We start from the raw sequence: 22,101 nt of genomic DNA, 5'->3' as shown, positions 1-22,101 counted from the left end.
AAAGTCACTGAAATAGGTGCTATGTTGTGGCCATCGCAGGCCACATCATAGCGCTTTTTAGTGTTAGGAGGTGCAGGACAATAAACTCAACTTGGGGGCTGAAGAGACTCTGAGTTGGCTCAACATCCTGTGATTCTGGGCTTTCAGTGACTTTCAGCCATGTTGAATAGCAGATGTGCTGCTAAACCACATGGCTAAAATACATCCACATTGACAAAAGCAACAGCTCGGGAATTGCAGAGACCTACTGGATTGGCAATGCTTGCTTTTGCTTCTGTGTCCCTCTTCTTGTTTCTGGGACTAAATGTAAATAAAACATTCGGTTCAATCATTGTTCTAATGAAGGTTAGGGACCACTGCTTGTTTCTGCTAAAGAACGGTGATGGATCAAACCCAGATCTGTTGACTGGGTGTGAGTGTTTGATTGGTTCTGATGCTCCGTCCATCACCACCCCCTTTTGTACCGCTTTGTTTCTGCTATAGTTACACCTCCGGTCCCAGTGATGCTCAGGCTCCCCTTGTTCTGTTGATACTACTGTGTTTCGGGCAAGCATTTATCCACCTTCAGCACTTTTCTCACACTCTTGTGAGTGCTGTACCCGCCCCTCTGCTTCCTCATTGTGGGAGGAAGCCATTGGCAAGGTGACTGCTGCTACTTCTGTTTCCAGACCTGGCTTCCTCATAGTTCATTTCATCTGTCCTCCTCTGGCGCAATCAACAGCATCTTTGTTGTCTTGTGTGATGTGTTAGCATGCTTCTAATTATCTCCTTTTATGTTGTAATTTACTTGTATTCTTCAAGACGCCTTGACTAAAAGGCAGTCTCTCCCACTGAGGAAATCTTAAAATAAAAGCCATTCAGAAGTTTGTATGCATTTTTATTCTTGACTTCAATGCTTTAAGTAAATGAGTGCAAATTCTAAAAACGAACATTTAATAGATGTGGCCTTCCCTGGTGAAGGATGAAAAATGGCCTCATTATTTCAGTTTGCAGCCTTGCTGCCCCGCTCCTCCGCCGCCTCCTCCTGCTGGAGTGAGCTGTCTGCCGCGGACTTTGCATGTAGGATGATTCAAGGGAAGTGAGCAGTAATGGGTTCATGGCTCGCTGAAAGGTTTTCATTTTGTGTTGCCATACAGCGCAGTTCCCCCTGATGAGCCCTGATAGGGTAGATGGGAAGCACTTACACAGAAGCTCGTCAAGAGATCTGCCTGATAAACTAATTCAATGAGCATGTTTATTGACTTTATTGTATCCTCTTTAGATCTCCCGCCCACGTTCACCCGGCCTCCCCTGGATGCTACAGTCACTGACGGGATGACGGCAGCGTTAACCTGCGAGGTTTCCGGGGCGCCCAAGCCAGCTATCACCTGGAAAAAAAGTAACTATGAGTTTTACCTTATGTTCCTATTGGGTGGAGAGTGGGCGGGGGATATTTAACACATTTACCTTCTCTTATTATTTTTCCTTACTGATTTATTTTAATTTGTTGTCAATAAATATATTTGTGATGTGTTTTACAACCCAACTAGACATCAACAAACAAAAGGAGATTGGGGAACCCTTATTAGAACATTGGAAGGTTGGGAGCTGCCTTGAAAATAATAGAGTGCTCCAGGCTTCTAATGGCCAGTAAAGTCCTGAGCTCTAATTTTCCAATGTTGGTCGTTCACAGTTGTTGCTGTGAAAAAAGTTATCTCCATGAGACCTTTGTTTTACAAATTAGAACATTCTGCGGTTTAGGGGTAGAATGTTCTAATAGTGGGCTCTACCGGCCATTAAAGGCCTGAGCTGAAGGCGAGGGCCTTTAACGAGGTGGCAGGACTTTAATACAGGTGTAGCACAACTACGGAGGGCTATAAGGCTATTAGAACATTACGCCACTAGAGGGCAGAATGTTATAACATAGCCCCAGGGGATTTGAAATCCCCTTCGGCTCCTAAGGCGTTTGTTCACAGCAACAGCTGCGAACGACAACTGTGGAATGTTGGCGATCCGGGCTTCTACCCGGAGAACTCGTTTGTTTTCAGTGGAGCTCTCAACATTCCAATGTTTCAATGTAGCCTTAGAGCCCACCGTTGGAAGGTTGAGAGCTTCAATAAAGAAAATGGAGCAGCAGCAGCCAAATGAACTGATATAGGCCCGCTGCAGTCAACATTTCAAAGTTCTAATAAACAACCTCTGTCTGTCTCTTTCACCGCCTCTCCAAAATACATAGAGTGGGTAGGCAAAAGCGAAAGGCAGAGGCTGTGCTGCAGGGCACACCAGAGCCTTCCTGCTTCATAGCTCAGAGTCACTTTAGCACTGGAAGGAGGGACGGGGAATGCTGCTCAGCTACTGGGTCTTCCTGGCTTGGCTGAACTACAAAAAGCAGGTCAGCCAAGCCGAGGAGAACCTCCCTTCAGCCTCTTATCACAGCTCTTGCTGTGAATGTTCAAAAGCTAACAGCCGTGGCCCTGCCTGTAGCTGTCAGCTTTAGAACATTCACAGCAACAGCTGTGAGCAAAGGCTTCAGAGAGCCCGAGGGGATTTCACGCCCCTCGGGTTCTGTGAGGCCTTTGTTTTGCTAATTAGAACATTCTGCCCTCATGGGGCAGAATGTTTTTTTTTGGGGGGGGGGAGGTTTTTTATATAGTGCGAACAAAACCTGAAAGTACTAGAGCGCTAGTTGCATTACAGATGGACACATTCATTTTTTGTGGTTGTTAGGTACGAGAAGATTAAGTGATTTTCCCTGAAACACAGGATGTTGAGCGTCCTTGTCGAGACTTGAATCCAGTTCCCCAGTTTCGAGGTCGCCCGCCCAAGCTGATAAGTCACATCCTCTCCCCATACTCTAATTGCTTTATAGCCTGCCATAATTGGGCTATACCGGGCATTAAAGGCTCACTCCCTTGTTAAAGGCCCTTGCTCTCGACTCGGGCCTTTAACGCTGGAGCGGACCTATAATGGCCTGTATAGCCTGCTAAAGCAGGCTGTAAAGCTATATTGGTGGTAATTTGTGATGAGGTAGGACTGGGTAAGATGACTTTTCTCTGGATCACCCTCTAAAGCGTATCCCTAGTTTTCTGCTTCACTTTTACATATTTTGTATCTATAAGCTCCAAGCCATTGCCTTACCGAAGACTGCACCTTTGGCCAACATGTTGTATGATAATGAAAGTACTTACAGGATTTGATTTGATTTTGTCTATGCAAATTCAGCGATGCAGACTTAATCTGAAATGAAATGGATTGAACTTGAGGTCCAAAGCCTGACTTTGCCAGTCCCAGAGGTTAAAAATGTGTACTTTCTAATCTAAGCAGCTCACTTAAACATCAAATGCTGCCAGAGCAAGGTCCAATTATGTCTGTTCCACGGCGGAATGTCCTAATTGTAATCATGTACACATTAGCACACCTCTATTAGCCTATGGCCAGCACCAGAATAAAGAACAGGTCTGTTCAGCTGGTACTGGTAAGAAGAAATGCAGATAAAGCCATCGAGGTCTGTAAGTTTTACTGTTATAGAATAAGTGGTTGATGCCATAAACAGATGCATTGACACTGAGGAAAGATGTTTACTACAAGAGTGCTACATCTAGGAGCTTCACTAGACTCTGTGGTGTTATTTACCATACGTATAGCTTATTTCAGACTCTCTTAGCTCACAACTAGGCAAGGGTTTGGGGTACAGCAGTTTTTGGCAGATGCTGGATTTATTGAACCTGCTTGCTTTTGGGTAACTGAATCGCTATCCTCTTCTGGTGTCTCAGGGCCTGATTTAGATCTGAGGTGACGGGTTACTCCATCACAATAGTGACGGATATTCCGTCTGCCGAAATATCAATCCCATTGGATATAAAGGGATTTATATATCGGCGGACAGGATAAAAGTACCATTGTGTCGGAGTAACCAGTCCACCAAGATCTAAATTAGGCCCCAAGTCATCAATAACTGAAGTTTAATGTGAAACATTTGTTTGCTAAATTTACATTAGTTCCTTTACATAAGACACGCTCACACAAATAGCAGGTATGCCCACCACCACCCGGCCAACCACTCCTTGATGTCACTAGGACAAATTACAATTCTCACCCCTGAAACATGATGCTAGAAGGATGAGCCCGACATAGTCCTCTGCAGAAAGTTTTGCAGGTCAACTTTGAAAGCTATTTGGCTCGGTAGATCACTTCGCAAGACCAAATTTGTGAGACCTTTCACATTGAAATTGCTGATCGCAGACCTGAAAAATGTAAAGCTCTGAATGAATGTTTGAATGATACTCTGGCAAATATCAAAAGATAGGCAGAACTTCCAGTGTCTCTTATGAAATCGGATGCCCTATCTGAGATAGCGCTGGTACTTTGCCTTATATACTCCATTACAAATATCCAGTAATTAGCACCTATTTGTTCTTTTGGGAACTGAATTCCCTCATTTTTGGTCTGATCGGGAATGACGGAAATAAGAAAGTGGTGCTCAATCAAATACCAGGATTCACAATTCAAGTATCTTGCTAGATGGAGGATGAATGAACCCTTGAGTCTAGAAGTCTGCTTAGGCACCAATAGTTATGAACTGTGCAAACCTCTGTCGATGAGCCATGGCAGAGCGCACAGGCGATTGGGCTTGATAGCCGCTCAGAGGATCCAGGCCCAGTAGGAAAATAGGAAACAATCCTTATTGAGTTAGCTAGATACTAAAGTGAAAAAACCCAGGAGATGGCTGACTTACTGTGCAAAGTCTGTGGGGACATTTGTGAGGGTGGTTCCCTCTCCTGCCTGCTCTCTTCATGGGTGTTTAGTTGGTCTGAGTTATGGTGCTTGGATTGTGATAAAAGGTTGTGTACTTTGCCCGGTGTGATGGATGTGACATACTTAACCAGGGCACATTTGTGATATGCGAGGGGAGCATGCGGCTACACTGTGCAGTGACAGTATTCCTACTTCAACTGCTGTTTGAACAATTTCTGATACAATTGTGGGGATTTTACTTCAGTCACTTGATTGAAGGTACCCGTTGTTATTCATTTATTTGTTTCATTTTTACTACGCTGGAAAATAAAATAAACATGTTGAAAAATATAAATAATAGATTGAGCAGAAAGTTAGAACATTGTTGGTGGTAGACCCAGCCAAGGAAAAACAAACTTTTGTGCAAAATGTACGGTAGAAGATAAAGAAGTGTGACTAAAAGGATGGAGATGGCTTGTTATTTTACATGCAGTCGCGCAGCGCCATATATAAACAATAAACTCTTAAGAAAATACTGTAAGATCTCTTCGCAGGAGGGTCTCAAAATATGCTGGACTCTTTTCGGCATGTTTACAACAACTGATAATACCTCTTAGGCTCAAAGTTAGATAACACCGAGCCACAAGTATCAATACACAGGAGACACCTCCTGACGCCCCAATCCCACCTAAGCATCACATCCGTCATCAGCTCAACTTCAGGCACCAAACCCTTTGTTAAGTACTGAAGGTGAATTGCCACAGTCAGACACTGCAGGTGTAATCATTCTTGGTTGCCTTTCAAAAACATTTTATTTGAAGCATCGACTGGACCTGCAGAGTTCTGGAATGCATTGATCGATCTTTCAGGGTGTGGTTGCCAAGTCAGTAAAACAGACTATTATCAACTTACTGCCCAAAACCAGGCTGCACGTCTATGTCGCTAAGCAAACCTGGTTAGATGTTTAAATTACTACTTAAAAGTATTAAGCTGGAAGGCTAGGCATCAAACGAAACTCCAGAAGTCCTTACAAACAGATAACCTTAATCAGAACCAGGAACTGGGCTTCAGACTTTTCATAAGAGTGGAAAATGCACTCTCAGATGTTAAAGAGAACCTGCTGTGTTTGTAGGCAAATGATAACCTAAGGTCTACTCTGTCTCCTTTGTATTTCAGCTGTTTATGGTATGATGCACCACCGCATCATACTGACCCGCCTATGATTTTGAACGGTGTATCTTGCAAAGCCCTAAACTGGATCCCTTCATTGTTTACCAAAGAGAATCGGAAAATTGGAATGGACAACATCCTCTCAGCATTAGAGGGTGTGACCGCTGAGATACGACACTGCTTGGAACTGTGTCCATTTCTCTTCAATATCAACACAGGCCTGCTGGCTAAGCTGATAAAACAAGACTGTGTGTGATCCATGCAAAAGTCCTGGTTTAATACTGATTGACCTTCACTTGATGAAGAGTCAGAAGTGTCCGACAGCCATAACAACATCAACGAATGCTTCAATAAGATCTCCAATTGCGTGGAAGACATCTACATGTGCCTCAGTCGAAGCAGAACAGTGATGTTCATCCTAGGCAGACCAAAGCAAAATTCTGTCCTGTTCAACCAGAGCAACCTCCGGGGCACTATTCAGTTGCCATTGCATAAAGCTGTTAACATTCGACTTTGTGGGTGCTAAAATCCATGGACTATGGAATCATGTGTCAGCAGCACTGAAGTAAACAGTAAAAGTCCAGTTTGTGTAAAGGCTCAAGTTCCAACTAATGTGGAACAGGTACAGAGGACATTGAGCAAAAAGTTCAGCATTTGTCAGTGTTCTAGCTTACCTCTACAATCCTACCTGGGAAAATATATATAGTAGTTGCATGGTCATGGAACCAACACACTATGTTTGAATAAATTAGCATATTAGCGAGGCAAGGACTTCCACCTTTGGAACTCCTTTGACCCATCATTGATATCCCTCCACAAAGCCTCTTTTCCCTAATGAAGATATAGAAAGCCCCACTCTTAAAACATGCCGTCAGAACAAAGACACTTCAGTGGAACTACCCCACCTAAGTGGCACAGAGATCTTTCACTCTACGGTCAGACTACAATCATGAAAATACAGAAAGCCCCACTCTTAAAACAAGCCTTCAGAACAAAGACACTTCAGTGGGGCTACCCAACCTAAGTGGCACAGAGACCTTTCACTCTACGGTCAAACTACGATCCCGAAGATACAGAATGTAAATGTAAATGTAAATTGATACTTGTATAGCGCACTACTCACCCGCAAGGGTCTCAAGGCGCTTGTACGAATACCGCTGTGGAACCCATCCTGGCTTTCCCTGTGAGGCGTCCACTCCTGGGCACCCCCAAGGTGGAGGCCAGGCATCCTTAGCGTTGTGGGGGCCGTTGTGGAGATTAAGCAAGCTATTGCCCAGAGTTGCAGAGTGGGACTCCATGATTGGAATGGCACCGAGGCGAGAATTATCAGGTCCGTGGAATTTTTTGAGCCCAAGACCCGCCGAGGCGGGGAATTGAACCCTGGTCCCGGGCTAGACCTCTGCATCAGGGTCTGCCACTCTAATCATTGAGCCACACTTCTCCACCCACTCTTAAAACAAGCCTTCAGAACAAAGACACTTCAGTGGGGCTACCCCACCTAAGTGGCACAGAGACCTTTCACTCTACGGTCAAACTACGATCCCGAAGATACAGAAAGAACCACTCTTAAAACAAGCCTACGTAACAAGCACTCTTCAGTGGGGCTAGCCCACCTAAATGCGACAGAGACCTTTCAAGCTATGGTCAAACTACTATCACGGCTTCATAGTGACATCCACACGGGTCGGTGTTTTTAGACCATGACTTTGTTAAACTACAAACACTTTGGCCATGTAGCTGAACCGGAATTTAAAGCTGAGAGCCACCCGTGAGGCCGGTTTTCCCCGTGCTCTAAAGGGGCCACTGATGACAGGTCTGCAATATAAAAACATTTACCTAAATAAACACTGCCTGAAATTCAAAATACTTGATACACATGCATACAGATCTATACAGAATAATTCCATGCCATCTACAAGACACGTTAAGCATTAGATACCTCCTCAAATCCCAGGCTCAGCCATCCAGGCACTGGTGGAACCGCCACAATCCAGGAAATCAATGGTGAACAGGAGGTTAACGATCTGCAAGCATAAGATCTAGACCACTCACGTTTTAAACAAAGTAAAATACAATGTCAACCCCTTCCAAAGATACCTAAAACCCTTTCTTCGAAAATGCCAACCTTAGTGTTTAATCCCTACTGTGTAACCCGGAGAGTGCTTTGGGTTATCTTCGTGTATAAGTTCAATGCAAAAGAATAAAAATACAATGTAAATATGTGGCTTTTTTTATAGGGCACTAAAATGTTTCTGTTGTCCCAGAGTTATTCTGACAGGTGGGAATCCATTCTATTTCAAATATTTTAGATGTCCTCAAACGCTATGTTGTGTTTTTGCTGTATTTCTAAATGTCTAAAATGCCGTTTAAAATGTATTGTGCCTCGTGTTTTGTTCACCTATTTTTGACTAGGAACTTCGGTACTTATGTGTTGCAGGTAACCGGATCCTAGCCAGCGGCTCTGTTCGGATTCCTAGGTTTATCCTGCTCGAGTCTGGGGGGCTGCAGATTACGCCTGTGTTTCTGCAAGATGCTGGCAACTACACCTGCTATGCTGTGAACTCAGAGGGTGCCATCAATGGATCTGCTACTTTGACTGTGTGGAGTAAGTACAAGGTTGCCTTTTAACCTTGTCCCCTAACGTAGTAGACTTGGGAGGAAGCAGAGAAAACAATTGTTTTCTGCTTTAATATTTTTTGAAATAGGTTCTTGTTATTGAGTGACTCTTCCATAATCATTCTTTGCTTGCTTCCAAGTTCCTCTACCTCACAACTTTACTTACTGTTTTTGGGTCGGACAGATTTCACACCAATAGCTTCTTGATCTCTCTCACCCGCAAGCTTTTGCTCTGGAATTAAGGATACTCGAATTATACAGATTTAATTGCTGTAAAGTGTTCCAATGTGATTTGATTACCTTTTCTCATGACTTTGAGAAATCAATGAAACAATGTATTATCTATCTCAGCCTGCTAGACTATGCGAAATAGAGGCCATGGTCTGAGCTGCCATTCTGTCTAAATTAAGGGTGGGCGTAGTTCGCGAAGTAGCACTTCGCGAAGCTACGCAAAGTGAAGTTCGCACTACGCGAGCTACGCGTAGCACTTCGCGAACTGCGTAGTAACATGTTCGCACTGTGCAAGATGTTGTTTTCAATGATTGCACAGTGCGGACAAGCAACCGGCACTGTGCAATCATTGAAAATGGCATCTTGCACAGTGCGAGCTGTAGTTTTCTGCTGCTCGAGTAGATTTTTACTCGAGCGGCAGCTTTCTCAACGCGAACTGGTAGTTTCTCATCGCGAGCAGTCGCGAGCATACGCGACCCCTCGCAATGAGAAACCTGACCTCCTCGCGTTGGGAATCTCGGCGGGAGGTTTATTTTCCATGCTCGCGATCGCGAACAAGGAAAAAGTCTCGCCGGGATGTCATTTTGCTTGCTCGCGGTCGCCAACTTGACGTTGAGGACCGCGAGCAAGCAAAAAATGACCGCAGCACTACGCAACACTACGCTACGCGTGTTCGCACTGTGCTACGTGCAGTTCGCGTAGTGCGAAGTAGCGCGAACTTCGCAAACTACGCGAGCGTAGCGTAGTGCTTCGCCCAGGCCTAGTCTAAATAGGACTTCCCTTATAGATAAACCAGTTTCAGTGATTTCAACCTAGACTCACCTTTGGTAATTATTACTTACCAACAAGGAAACCCGTGCAGAAACTGCATGTTCTGTGCTTTCCAAACCAAACAATGCAGCAATATATTAAGGAATGAAGACCTTGCAAGGCCACACTAGGCTTAAATAGAAGGAAATAATAATAAAAATGTCACAAAAACAAAGAACAAGCATTGGCAAAGCCAGTAGGTCTCACTTGCCTATTCGATGACATGCTGGGCCTATTGGCTTTGATGTTCTTTTTTATTGTAGCTTGCAGGAGCCAACATGATGAATAAAGTGCAGCACTTGAACTGCCCAGTGGAAGAAGATAACTCTAGCAAATTCTCTTTCTGTATGTTTTGTATGAAATAGGGAAGCCTGCAAGAAAGGTAAATCAGTCTGTAATTAGACCTGAAAGTATCCAATTAGCAAACCCAAAAGAAGAGTAATTTCTCATCCGTGCCCAGTGATTGTTCTCTCCTCATTATACAATAGTGATATATAATGCTGATTTCTGTGATGGAACACCGCCCACTCACAATTTCCGTCACAGTGTGGTCACACTTTAATGGCGATCAGGAAAGGGAGTGGCAGTGAATATTGCATGCAATCAAACACATTGCAGTGTGTGTGTAATTGACTTTTTATGTCTGTTATTGAGTGCAAAAGGAGATACACTGGTATTGTATGCAGTGGCAACCACTATAAAATGCAGTTAAATAGGCTTATATTTATTAATTTACTTATATTATATTGTGCCAAATATATTGCCTTAATGCCACCTCTGAGGATTCTGTAACAAATAAAATCATGTTAACAGCTGAAGTTAACTGAGGTACTAGGTGTAAGTGAAATGATGGTTGGTTGGAAGTCCAGTCTTGGGGGAAAATGGCCGAGAACACAAGCATATACACATTACATCTTGTCATCTCGGCTCTATCCAGGAGCTGGTTTGCCACCAATCAGGTATTACTCGGTAATCGAGTTACGTCATCTATTTGCAATTGAAACCATTGCAGGTCCAAGCATGAATTTCGATTGGCGGACTTTCTAGGCATGACACCATCAAAAGTTCCTGCAGGGTCCAGGGGAAAAGGGGTTTAGTCAAGACTCTGAGTGAGCCATTACTCCACGTGGTTGTGTCCGTGGTTTGTCCTTAATTCCACTAGGAGAGAATGACATGTTTTAAAACCTGCTAGGCGGCGTCTTAACTAAGGTCCATACAAGATCACAGATGAAGATATGGTATCTGACTCCCTGGATATAATTTTTGGCTACAGTTCTGAACCTGGTTAGATACCGCTGTGGCTTGTTCGACTGTTCAGATCTGTGTCAAGCCTCAAATCCTGGCAAAGCAACCTCTACCGTTCTTTCAGCTGAGGTTGTTAAAATGAGTGTAGTTGGTTTGGATGATACTAAAATAACATGGATTGTTAATATAGTGCTGAACTGGCAAACCGGAGAACGAGAAGCCCTGAGCGAGACAGATATTTTCTGTCTCTTCATTCCAGAGGCACACATGCTAGAAACACTCAGGGATGTAAAGCTCCTTTTCATCCACCTGGAGCCAAGACAATTAACATCTATCACCCGCGAAAGGTGTAAAGCATGTAGAGTGTCATTGGCATACAGGTAAGAGTTGGCCTCCAGCTTTTGGAATAGATATATGCCCTGGCCTACATCTAAATGTTGGAAGGGCCTCCACCTAAGATCTGTCTGATAGAAACAATGTCAGCCATTCCAGTAGTGTGCCCTAGAAACAGATTGGATAGGCAATGTTCAGTGCATACTAGGATTCGGATCAACTTGCCGTGTGTGTCCGTTTCCACACCCTGTAGTTCATCACTAACGTCTTGCTCCAGACAGTTCTGTTGCTGCTCTTCCAACTTGGTCAAGATATTCTCTTCAATGTGACTTTAGTCTTGGTGTCAGATGATTTACATGTGCTAGGTCACGGTCTCTTGCTCTTCCACGGACCAAGATTTTTGCCCCCTTATTCCACTAAATTTCAAAACAAAACACCTGAGAAAATAGCTTTTCGAGTTCTAAAATGTTATGATCTCTGAGCTTCACATGGAGGTGATCTGTGCGCTCAGTAAAGACTTTACTAGGATTTAGTGCAAGAGAAAGAGATAATTTCAGACACTCGAGCAACCACAACAAGGACCTTCAAAATCTAGTCTTTAAGCACCCTGTTAATGTACCCTAATAAGACCTAAGCTGTAGAAACGATTTCTGTGTCTCGCACAACTTAATTTCCCCTAGGAAACGAGTATCTAAAGACTTCCTTATGCACTTAGTAGTGTTTTATATTTCTTCATGTTGTGATATTCAAGGTGTCCTAATTACAAGAAGGATTTGGGCTTCTCTTAAAGAAGGCAAAATAGCACCTGTGACTTATGTTGGATTATATTAATAAGTGGTATCAGTGGCAACATGGGCTTCCCTAGCTTCTGCCTACGAGCACTGAGCTTGGATGCATCATCCACAACATATACAAAGTTCAGAGAATTTGTAATTCTCAATGTATTGTTGAAACCTGTTTTCAATCTGCACAGTCTGTACCTCCGAAAACGTACTTTATATTGCAATCTGGCCACTGTGTTTTTCGTATTTGTAATTAAGGAACGCTGGACATCAAATTAAGTCAGGCCCAGCAGGGGCCCGTGCAGGTAAGAGCGGTGGGGGGGATTTCGACAGACATCGAGGAGGGAAAATTTATCATTTATTTTATTTTCCTTCGTGGTCGTCTGTCCAATCCCTCCCAACCTGGCCCTACCACTCTTACCTGCACGGGCCGCTGCTGGTCAGGCCTACCTCATTCTGCTATTCCATTATGTGACCTATTGTATACTTGTCTGCAGTTTAAAATAGTTTATTACATACTGGGGTATAGGTGTTAGGATGTAGTGGAGGATGGGGCAGAACATAGATTTTAGTTTTAGTTTACTCTCTCCTGCTCCAGTCATTGCAGTTCCTGTTATTGCCAATAGGCTAGTTGTTTCCTGATTTGTTGTTCTCTTTCCTGGTTTGTGTCCAATTCATAACTGTAATAAAGTTACATCCTCAGTTCTTAAATTGCTCTTTTTATGAGAGCCTTGCTTCATTGTTTTTTTGTTTTACTATTCTTGTTTTCAATTTCTGCGTGTAATTTGGTTAGTTTCAATTCCATTATGTGTTTGTAAAAATCAAATTTAGTGTCTATCGAGTTAATGTGAGCCTTCGGGCAGAAATTTAGTCTTTTCTCCGTAGAAAAAGGATGCACTCGTTTGAAATTCTCAGACAGATAGAATGGAGAACTTTTAACTGAATTTATTGGCAGTGGCTGTGACAAACCGAGTCCCAAGATCCTTAGTAAACTGATGACATGCTTGTCTTGAGTTATTAGTTTAAAAAACTGTAAAAAAAATAAATAAAATAACAGACCTTTTTTGACCATGAACAAGCCCTGCTGATGAAAACGCGTTGGTTGGTATTTTCGTATGCGATGAAGGATGTTTAATTATCCTTTCATATTTATTTCAGGATTTTATTTATTTATAAATCAATATTTTAACAGTTGGATTTATTACATGTGTCCATTAAATTTCATACGCTTTTTGGGATAAGAACCTTTCACGAGGACTAATTGTTATACTTTCACAGGTTTTGGCTGAATTAAAATGATTGGCAGTTTATTGTCAAATAACATAATTAGATCATACACTTTATCACAGTAGTTCATATCATAATTTCTAACAAGATGTTGACATGCTTTATGAAATGTTATTAATGTTGTAAGAAGAGAATCCCAAAAAAGAAAGGTTATAATATGTTGCCCATATTATCCTTAGATGGTAGGGGTTTTTATGGGACAATCCCTTCCCTTGGTTCCCTTCCAACGATTGCCCCTCAGCCCTGAACGAGGGGCTCACTTGCAATTAGAGTATGCTTTGGTGGGCGTGGGGTGGCCAATGATGAAGCAGGACACCCCGGGGGTGTGTGAGGCCACCCGTCAATTTTTATGAATGCCCATAGAACCAGGAAATTGCTATGCCAGTAAGTTTAGGTTCACCCATATTAGAGGAAATTCCTATATAGCAAGATGATTGCGTCTGTAATTAGGGCTTAAAAAGAAGGGCACAATAGGAGAGCACAAACAATTTGCCAGAGGAAAATCTCTCCTCTTCCCCCTGCCCCCTTTACGTGTAGGGGCTATTGTAATAGACAAAAACAATTTGCAGTAAACAAATGCTCAACCATTGAACTATTTTATGTAATTCCTAATCACATATAGAAAAGTTTTTCATTTTGTTTGTTTATTAGTATATACTCTATTAATTCTAATCTATTAATTGTCAATATTTAATTTTGTAAAACAGTCGTGGACCCCCAGAGTAGGCCTCGCCGGCCCCCAGGGGTCCTTGGCCACAGGTTAAGACCCACTGGGCTAACACATGCAGGGCAAGCACACTAAAGTCAGGCAAGAAACGAAAAGTGGACTGTATTGAAGGTTCTATTGGCTACAATACTGTACTGGTTTTGTTTTCAGTTTTAATAAAGGTTGAACGGCAAGGGAGCCTTCATTATAGTCCTACTTAAGTTTCTATAACATAGAAAAGGACTATGATGAAGGCTTATTTGTCACTGACCTCATTTTGATATAGAAACAAAAAGTGGATGGTATTAAAAGCAAGAGAACCATCATTATAGCTCCACCTTTGATTTCTATGCAACAAAAAAATACCTGGTCCCAACACACCTATGAGAAGCTACTAGGAGGGAAAGGTGGGTAGAATCAATATTGAGTGCACAGGGGTGCGATGGGCAAGAAGCAGATAGGATAGGGTGGTGGGCAGGGGAACTTGAAGCACACATGCGAATGAGGGAGGGGTGGAAGCATATACGAATGAAGGGCAGGCAAGGGAGCTAGGAGAATACTATGAAAAAAGAGGGGGAACAGCGAGACAAAAAGGAGGGAGCGAGAAGGAGCAGACAGTGAGAGCATTGGTTGTAAAGAAAACCCTCATGCAGTTCAATGTAAGCGCTCAAATGAAAAGGAGAAGATACACCCAATAACATTAGGTGAGAGATGAATAGTTCACTGTGCTGAGCCAAGAAGTGATTGATAAAGTCTCAAGTCGGTGGCTGAAAAAGAAATCCACTGTTGAAAGGCGCGCCCCAAAGGAAAGACATCCGATACATTGCATGCAATTACAACGCAGTTGTTACAACGACTGCGTTGTTACTTTCCAAACCATTACAGCACAAGTCATTACAACGACTTGCTGTAGGGGGAAGAAAGTGTTGGATTTAAAATCCAACACCTTTCCTACTGTTGCACAGAGTGGAGTTGGAATAGTAAATTATACTATTCCAACATCCAGCGCCCCCTACAGCAAGTCGTTGTAATGACTTGCGTTGTAATGGTATGTGATGTAACATCGCATATTCACCCCAAAGCCCACTCTCTGTACACGTTACCTTTAAGTCTGTTTGATGCTCTGCTATCAAACCGCTGATCTGAAAACACCAAAGGCTTGTTGAGTTCCTGTATATTCAGGTTGGTGATGGCTTCACAGCACCTGTACTGTGCTTCGAACTGATCACATTAGCTGGTGAATGTCAGACCAATGCATTTTTCTCTGTTTTTTCAAATCTCCACATATTTTGCACAGTCTCTGGTCCTACTCCTATTGTTACATTATTAAAAAGAAGCCTGAAGACGTTTATCCCAAATAGCCCCACCTGCACACCCTCTTGCACACCAAGCACTGCCTCAAACCAAAACATTAGACTGTTGTGCTGAGAAATATGCCATCTAATGCACCGAAATGAACTGTCTGTTGGTTTGAGAGGCTTTGATAAATGCAGTGCTCCTGTGGCTATTTTTCTATCAGACATGTTACAGGATGGATTTGCTGGTACACCCCAGGCGCTGTAACCTTTTGTGTAGCTGCCATTAAAAAATGTGTCCACAGTCAATCTAAATGCATGCTGTGTCGCTTCTACATTTGCTGCCTCACTCCTACGTCGGCTTGCCACTTCCACTGAACAATGTTTCCTAATATCCCTTCTTAACCCATAACCCCTGAGCTCCAGTATAAATCCCTAGGTTCCATTAGACTTCACTGAATGAAATAATTAAATGTGAGGCTTCACTTGGAAGCTGTCATATTCAGTCGCCTAAGCCTCCGCGCCCGCCGCCGCGCTTTTCATCTCCTCGTCTTGTAGGACTAATGATGCTGATCTCATTCCCTGTCTCTTGCATGTCACACTAGACATTATCTTCCACACCCTCTACCGAGGAACTTCAATGTTTTCACTGTATGTCTCCAAGGTGGAGAATTGAATGGATCAGATGGTCTCTATACGTGATTGACAGTATTAGTTATCGCTAATCAACCAGGGCCAGTATAAGAATCTGTTAAAAAAATGTTTTTACCTGAAATGGCTTGATCCCCTGAAAAACTCAGAAAACTGCACCTATAGATTTTACTGCATCACACGTATGCAGATTAAAGACTTTTTGTAATTCTTACAAATGCCAAAGGTATGCCTCCAAACTTGCGCCGTACTACCTTTCCAGGTGTGAGCTTGAAAAAGTTTTGAGAATTAATTTTTCTCAAGTTAAAATGTACACACATATATTTCCTTATGAAGGTGAAAAAAGGAGCAAATCCGCCTTCTAATATTTTTTCATCATGGTTGAAAAACATTTTTCCTGGGGGAGGAATCCAATTTTGGAGAGCTTGCCTTTCCTTTCTGGCCTTTGGAAAGCATTTTCTCCTGACGTTGTCAGTAGGTAATCCAAAGATTTACAGGGAGGGATGGTCTGGGAGAGGAGTTTGTAATTACATAAAGGTACATCGGTACATTTCTCGGTGATCACAAATTTACAATGTGCTTCCTCCCCAGAACTGTGACTGAAGTCCCAGTCAGCTCTCTCAGGAGTAGATTTACTCACATGGAAACCTTTGGGTGAATAAATGGCTATATCACGGTCCAAACACATATGTGGGTTACCACAGTCAAGCTTACAACCTCAAATAGATTTGAGTCGGACCCAGTGCGTTTTGCTATAAACCTATGAAGTCGCTGCCACCACATCACAAAAGGGGGAGAGGTGGACGGGGGGGGGGGGCTTTGGAGGAAAAATAATAATGTTTACAAAATGTACCTGTAGGAAGGTGGATATCTGACTATGGTTACCCCCAACTTTTTGCCTAGTGTCTAGCTGGTTTTTCGACTTAGTTGGCCTGAGATCCTGCCATTCAGGATGTCAGCCTATCTGCTCTCTCTTTAAAGTGGACTCCATGTACCCTAGGTGCATAACCCATTGGAACTAGATCACCCTGTGAGCCCCTGTACCAGTGTACACTAGGTACCCAGGGCATTGGTGTATCTAAGGCCTACCAGGGGCTGAAGCATGTATTGTGCCACCCCTGGCCTGGCCTAGCAATTTGACACAACTGGCTGATCACTCAGCTGGGGTAAGTTGGTGTATCCACCTCTTACTTAGGTGTAGTATACCTATACCTAACCTTAAATGGGACACATGTTAACCTATAAGTCACTCCTATGGCAGGCCTTAACAATCCTGAGGGCAGAGTGCTTGGTTTCATGTGAGATGGTGCTCTGGCATGAGCTGAGCCTGTCTGCAGTGGTCGGAACTACTTCCTTCTACCGTTTCCAGATATCGCCATACCATATACTCTTAAGTGCATTATGAACCTCACGGTTAAATGCTATCTTTGGTTTGGCTTTATCAAAACATGTCGAGTAAGGTGTCATACGAATTGGAATACTAACCCCTCGCCAATTCTGGCGACGGGGTTAGCATTCCACCCTTCTAGAGGGACACGACATGTACAGAACCTGAAACCCGGGTAAAATCAGACATAGCCTCAGCTCCACAAAATGGACGCTGCCACCACAGACACAAGTCTTCCCTCCTGCTGCTGGGAGTCCTTCCAGCTTGGGAGACGTGGACAAAGGGTTTCCTGCCAGGGGAGGTGCGAGCACCACCCCAGACAGGATTTGGTGTATTGGTCAGGTAGGGCTTGAATAGAATCAGACATGCCTGAGGCTCACAAGGAGCCTCGGTGCATATGCCAGTTCAAACCGGTCCTGGGGCACACCAGCCCCGGACCTGGGGCGAGCTGGACAAAGGATTGGGGGTGTAACCACCCCCTTTCCTGGTCCCACCCTTAGGGAGGGACCTAGCAGGTAGTCCGGCCCCTAGAATCCGCTTAAAGGTAGGAGCTGTGTCCTAAGACTTCAGACATCCTGGAATCAACTTAACACTAAGAAGAAGACGGGAACTTCGACGTTCTGCTGCACAGAAGACTGAAGGAAATCTCCCCTATGGTCAGGGAGTGACCATCTTGCTAACGCAAGCACCATCCAGCAAATCGACGTCTGCTTTGCCGCCGCCTCCTGCCGGAGCCCGAGCCCACAGACCGACAAGAACTGGACCTCCAAACCTCTCACCGCCCGATCCACAGTCCCTGCAAAGAAGGAACCCGTGGAGGCACCGAGACACGTGGAGCCAGCCATCTTGGAAGACACTCGACAAGCTGCAAGCGCGATAACCGAGGCTCCCTCCAAGTTGTGCTTTGGGTCCTGAGAAGCCCAACATCCGAGCAGCATCTGCACCAAAGGTGAGCCCTCCAGCATCTCCACGATCTGCGTGGGGCCCCTCTGCACTTTGCAACTCGACGCGCCTAACCGGACCCTGGCCCGTTGGCTAGTGGCCATCTTGGCGACCAACTTTGAAAACTTCGATGCTGGTCTGGTTGCTCCAGACTGGCCCCTGCTTCCCTCCAAAGGAGCAGCCCCTCTGACCTTGCTGGTCAGAGTAAACAGCTTTCTTCAATTCCTGCGACTCTTGCTTTTGCCAAGGCTTGTTTGCTTCTTTTGAATCGCCAACACCACCGACAGCGAGAGCCTGCGTGGAACAGCTCGTGAACCGACTCCTGGACGTCGTCGACCTTCAGGGACCGCGTGGCTGCAGAGACAAGCTACACCTCTTCACCTGTTTGCACCCGACATCGCCTGGTACCTACCTGGTGCCACGCCGGTCACTGGCTAGTGACTGTGAACACTGTCCCCTCTGCTTACAGGTCTTCTACAACTCCGATCCACCCTTGGATCCACCGCATCTCTTCTGGACCGGCCGCCTGCAGCATCTTTGTCGTCAGGCTCCATTGAACATATAGACGAAACCCGACGCACTTCGCGACCTATGCACCCGCTTCCTGTGGGTGAGGTAAAGCTGGCACTCCGGTGCACAAGTGTAGAGTAACATCTCTAATGTCTAGATCTGAAGTCTTGATTTCGTAGTTCAACCAGAAGACCCTTTTAGCAGTAACTTTTGAACTTTTACGCACCCATTGAAAACCTATGGGAGCCCGCGTGTAACTTTCCTCACTGCACACGCGACCCGTGGACCTCCTGGTCACTAACTGAAGTTAGCTCCTTGTAGGCCCAGTGATTCTAGAGGCCCTAGGCCTTTTCCCTTTCCTGTTCGTGGTACTTATACCACTATTTTAGTATATGGTTCGATCGGCCACCAGGGCCTATCCATATAAAGTGCAACTTCTGTATATTGTGATACTTTCTTGTTTAACGATTTGTGCTCCTGTGCTCATAAAGAGTCTAGGGGATACTTTGAGTAATAAATACATATATATTTTGAATATATATCTGTGTGGTGTCCTTTCATTGGTATAAAGGGGGGTTACATATGGTAAAACAGCTTGCTTTACATGCCTAAACGAGTTTAGCCTCAAAGACTGCTTAGCCTACACTACCACTAGGGCAGCTGGTCCGAAAAGGTTGACTTACAACCACACCATAAGGGTTGCTTGGCATGGTACAAGGTGGTCATTTTAACTAGTGAACATCATATACCAGGCCAACTTCTCACATTGGTGAGCAGCGGTTGGATTTGAGCTTGCTGTGTTTTACCTCTGTAATCTCTTTGTTACCAATTGAAAGATCATACCGGTACCTTTAGGTACATATAAAACAAGATTAGTTATATACTTAAGTTCTACTGAACTTAGTTGTTGTAGAGCAAAGGGAGTAGCACACCCTGACTACAACTACTAGATAGGTTTAGTAGGAAAACCCAAGTGTAGGTAGTTGCAACACATCCACCCACACTTAAGAGCAATGGCTGGGGCAGAGGGGTCCAACGTACCCATCTCTGTCGAGAGTGACCCCCAGAGGGCACCATCCATCTTTGCTACCCTAAACCAGAATGAGCTCAGGCAGTTGGCAAATATCAGGGGCCTTAAACAGCCCAGGAACCCTACCTCTGCTGAACTCAGAGAACTCTTACAAACTGATGAAGATCAGAGAGCTCTCAAGAAAGCCTCCCAGTTAGACCCCTTAGGGACTGGAACAGGAGGCCCTCCTTCTGAAGATGCTACTGAAGTACCCCTTTCTAACAGTCGCCCCTTAGTTGAGAATCAGACTACAGATGATGAGGATCAGCATAGGGACAGGGATGACAAAGGGGGTGAGTCTGATAGTAGTAGTAGTTCTGATGGGAGAAATAGCCCAGTGCCAGGTGCTATACCTGGCTCAGCTAACTTAAGACTACTTGGGACTGACAATGGGTTCCCCCCATTGCATCTCCCTAGTGGACTTAACCAGGGGTTTGGGAGACAGAGGAATCACTCAGGTGACTCTAATGCCTCTAGAGGCTCTCAGGGTCACTCCAGAAGAAGGATGACCAGCCCTCAGAGGAGGGAGCATGAGGCCAGAATGAAGGAAGCCCAGCTGAGGATCAGGAAACAGGAGCTAGAAGTAGCCCTGATGGAAGAGAAACTGAGCAAGGCTAGGCAACCTAGAGAGAGTGGGTCTATACACACTGGTGGCAGCATTGTCCCAAGGGACAAAGATAGGGTCTTTGATAATAGGAACCTGTCCAAGGTTGTGCCCCCCTACAAAAGTGGGGATGATATCCACAAGTGGATGACTGCTCTTGAGAGAGCCTGCAAAGTGCAGCAGGTTCCTGAGGACCAGTGGGCAGCAATCTTATGGCTCTCCTTTGAAGGTAGAGGCAGAGATAGACTCCTCACTGTTAGAGAGGAGGATGTCAGAAACTACAGAGCCCTGAAGAGTGTCCTGATTGATGGGTTAGGCTTAACCACTGAACAGTACAGGTTAATGTTCAGAGATACCCAGAAGGCACAGACTCAGGACTGGTCTGAATATGTTGAATGTGCCATTAAGGCTTTGGAGGGTTGGTTGCTGGGAAGTAAGGTTTCAGATTATACAGGATTGTACAATTTGATGATGAGAGAACGGATCTTAAGTAACTGTCAAAACCAGCTTCTCCATCAACACCTGGTAGACTCAGATTTGACCTCTCCCCAAGAATTGGGAAAGAGGGCAGATAAATGGGTCAGGACCAGGATCAGGCCTAAAAATCAGGGTGGTGACCAAAAGAAAGATACCACCAAACCTCAAGAGAAGGGTGGGGATAAAACAAAAGAGAAATCTTCCGCAGGGCCCCAAAACTCCACACAGGGTGGTGGGTCCCAAGCTCCCTCCTCTACCACAGGTAAAAAGCCTTACTGCCATGAATGTAAAATTCCTGGGCATTGGAAAACTGACAGCAGTTGCCCAAAGGCTAAAAACAAAACTGTTCCTCCAATTACTCCTGTCACACCACCTATTACTGTCAGCAGTAATCCCCCAGGTGGTGGGAGTGCCCCCAGAAATTTGGGTGGGTTTACTTGGGGAACACAGGGGGACCCTGGCTTAGCCAATTGCCCTACAGCAACTACTCTTGTCTGTGATGGTGGCATGGGGTTTGCCAACTTCACTGCCTGTCCCAAGACTTTGGGTAGGTACATACAGGAGCCCTACATCAATGGTAGAAAAGCTGAGGCCTACAGAGACACTGGAGCTAGCATCACTATGGTGGCCCATAGGCTAGTTCCCTCTGAGCAGCTTTTGCCTGGTTGCTCCTACCAGGTAACTAACATTGATGGCAAACAGAACAGTCATCCCATGGCAGAGGTATGTCTCAGCTGGGGAGGTGTCATTGGCCCTAAAAGGGTGGCAGTGTCCCCAACCTTGCCTGTAGACTGCTTACTGGGGAATGACTTAGAACTCTCAGCTTGGGCTGGAGTTGAACAAAACACCCATTCTAAAATGTTAGGCCTTTCACCAAAGGGTAGTGGGGTTGTGCCAGTCACAACCCCTGTCCAAGTAGATTTCCTCCCTGAAAAGGTTGGAAGGGCTGTGGTAGCCACAGCCCAGGCAAAGACAGACTTCCCTGTAGGAACTGGCAGAGCTGTGACAGTCACAGCTCAAACCCAAACTGAGTGCCTCCCTGAAAAGGTTGGCAAGGCTGTAATGGTCTCAGTCCATACTCAGACTGACATAGGTGTAGTGAAGCCTGAAACTATGGATCACTCCACACAAACAGAGAGTAGTGGGGAGGAAGAAAAGTCTCCCTCTCCCCAGACATTAGGAAAAGGTCAGCCTCCCCAGGGATCTGACCCCCCCCCCCCCTTGTGAAGGAACTGCCCCAGAGGTAGCCAGGCCTAGCCTGACAGAGCCTCTG

General features: G+C 44.7%; 1 protein-coding gene across 2 annotated transcripts in view; it reads left to right on the top strand.

Moving 5' to 3' along the window:
• The window catches only part of SDK1 (sidekick cell adhesion molecule 1), a 2,285,003-nt gene that overhangs the window by 1,423,102 nt on the left and 839,800 nt on the right, over positions 1 to 22,101 (top strand). For both annotated transcript variants that reach the window (XM_085629198.1, XM_085629197.1), the window contains 2 exons: positions 1,262 to 1,378; positions 8,321 to 8,488. In XM_085629198.1, coding sequence (XP_085485324.1) covers positions 1,262 to 1,378; positions 8,321 to 8,488 — 285 coding nt within the window. The remainder of the gene's footprint in view (positions 1 to 1,261; positions 1,379 to 8,320; positions 8,489 to 22,101) is intronic.

The sequence above is a fragment of the Triturus cristatus genome, chromosome 10 (assembly GCF_964204655.1).
Source record: "Triturus cristatus chromosome 10, aTriCri1.1, whole genome shotgun sequence".
In the NCBI taxonomy this organism is placed as follows: domain Eukaryota; kingdom Metazoa; phylum Chordata; class Amphibia; order Caudata; family Salamandridae; genus Triturus; species Triturus cristatus.
Note: the sequence above shows the minus strand (reverse complement) of the source record. Positions and strands in the feature narration are given on the sequence as shown.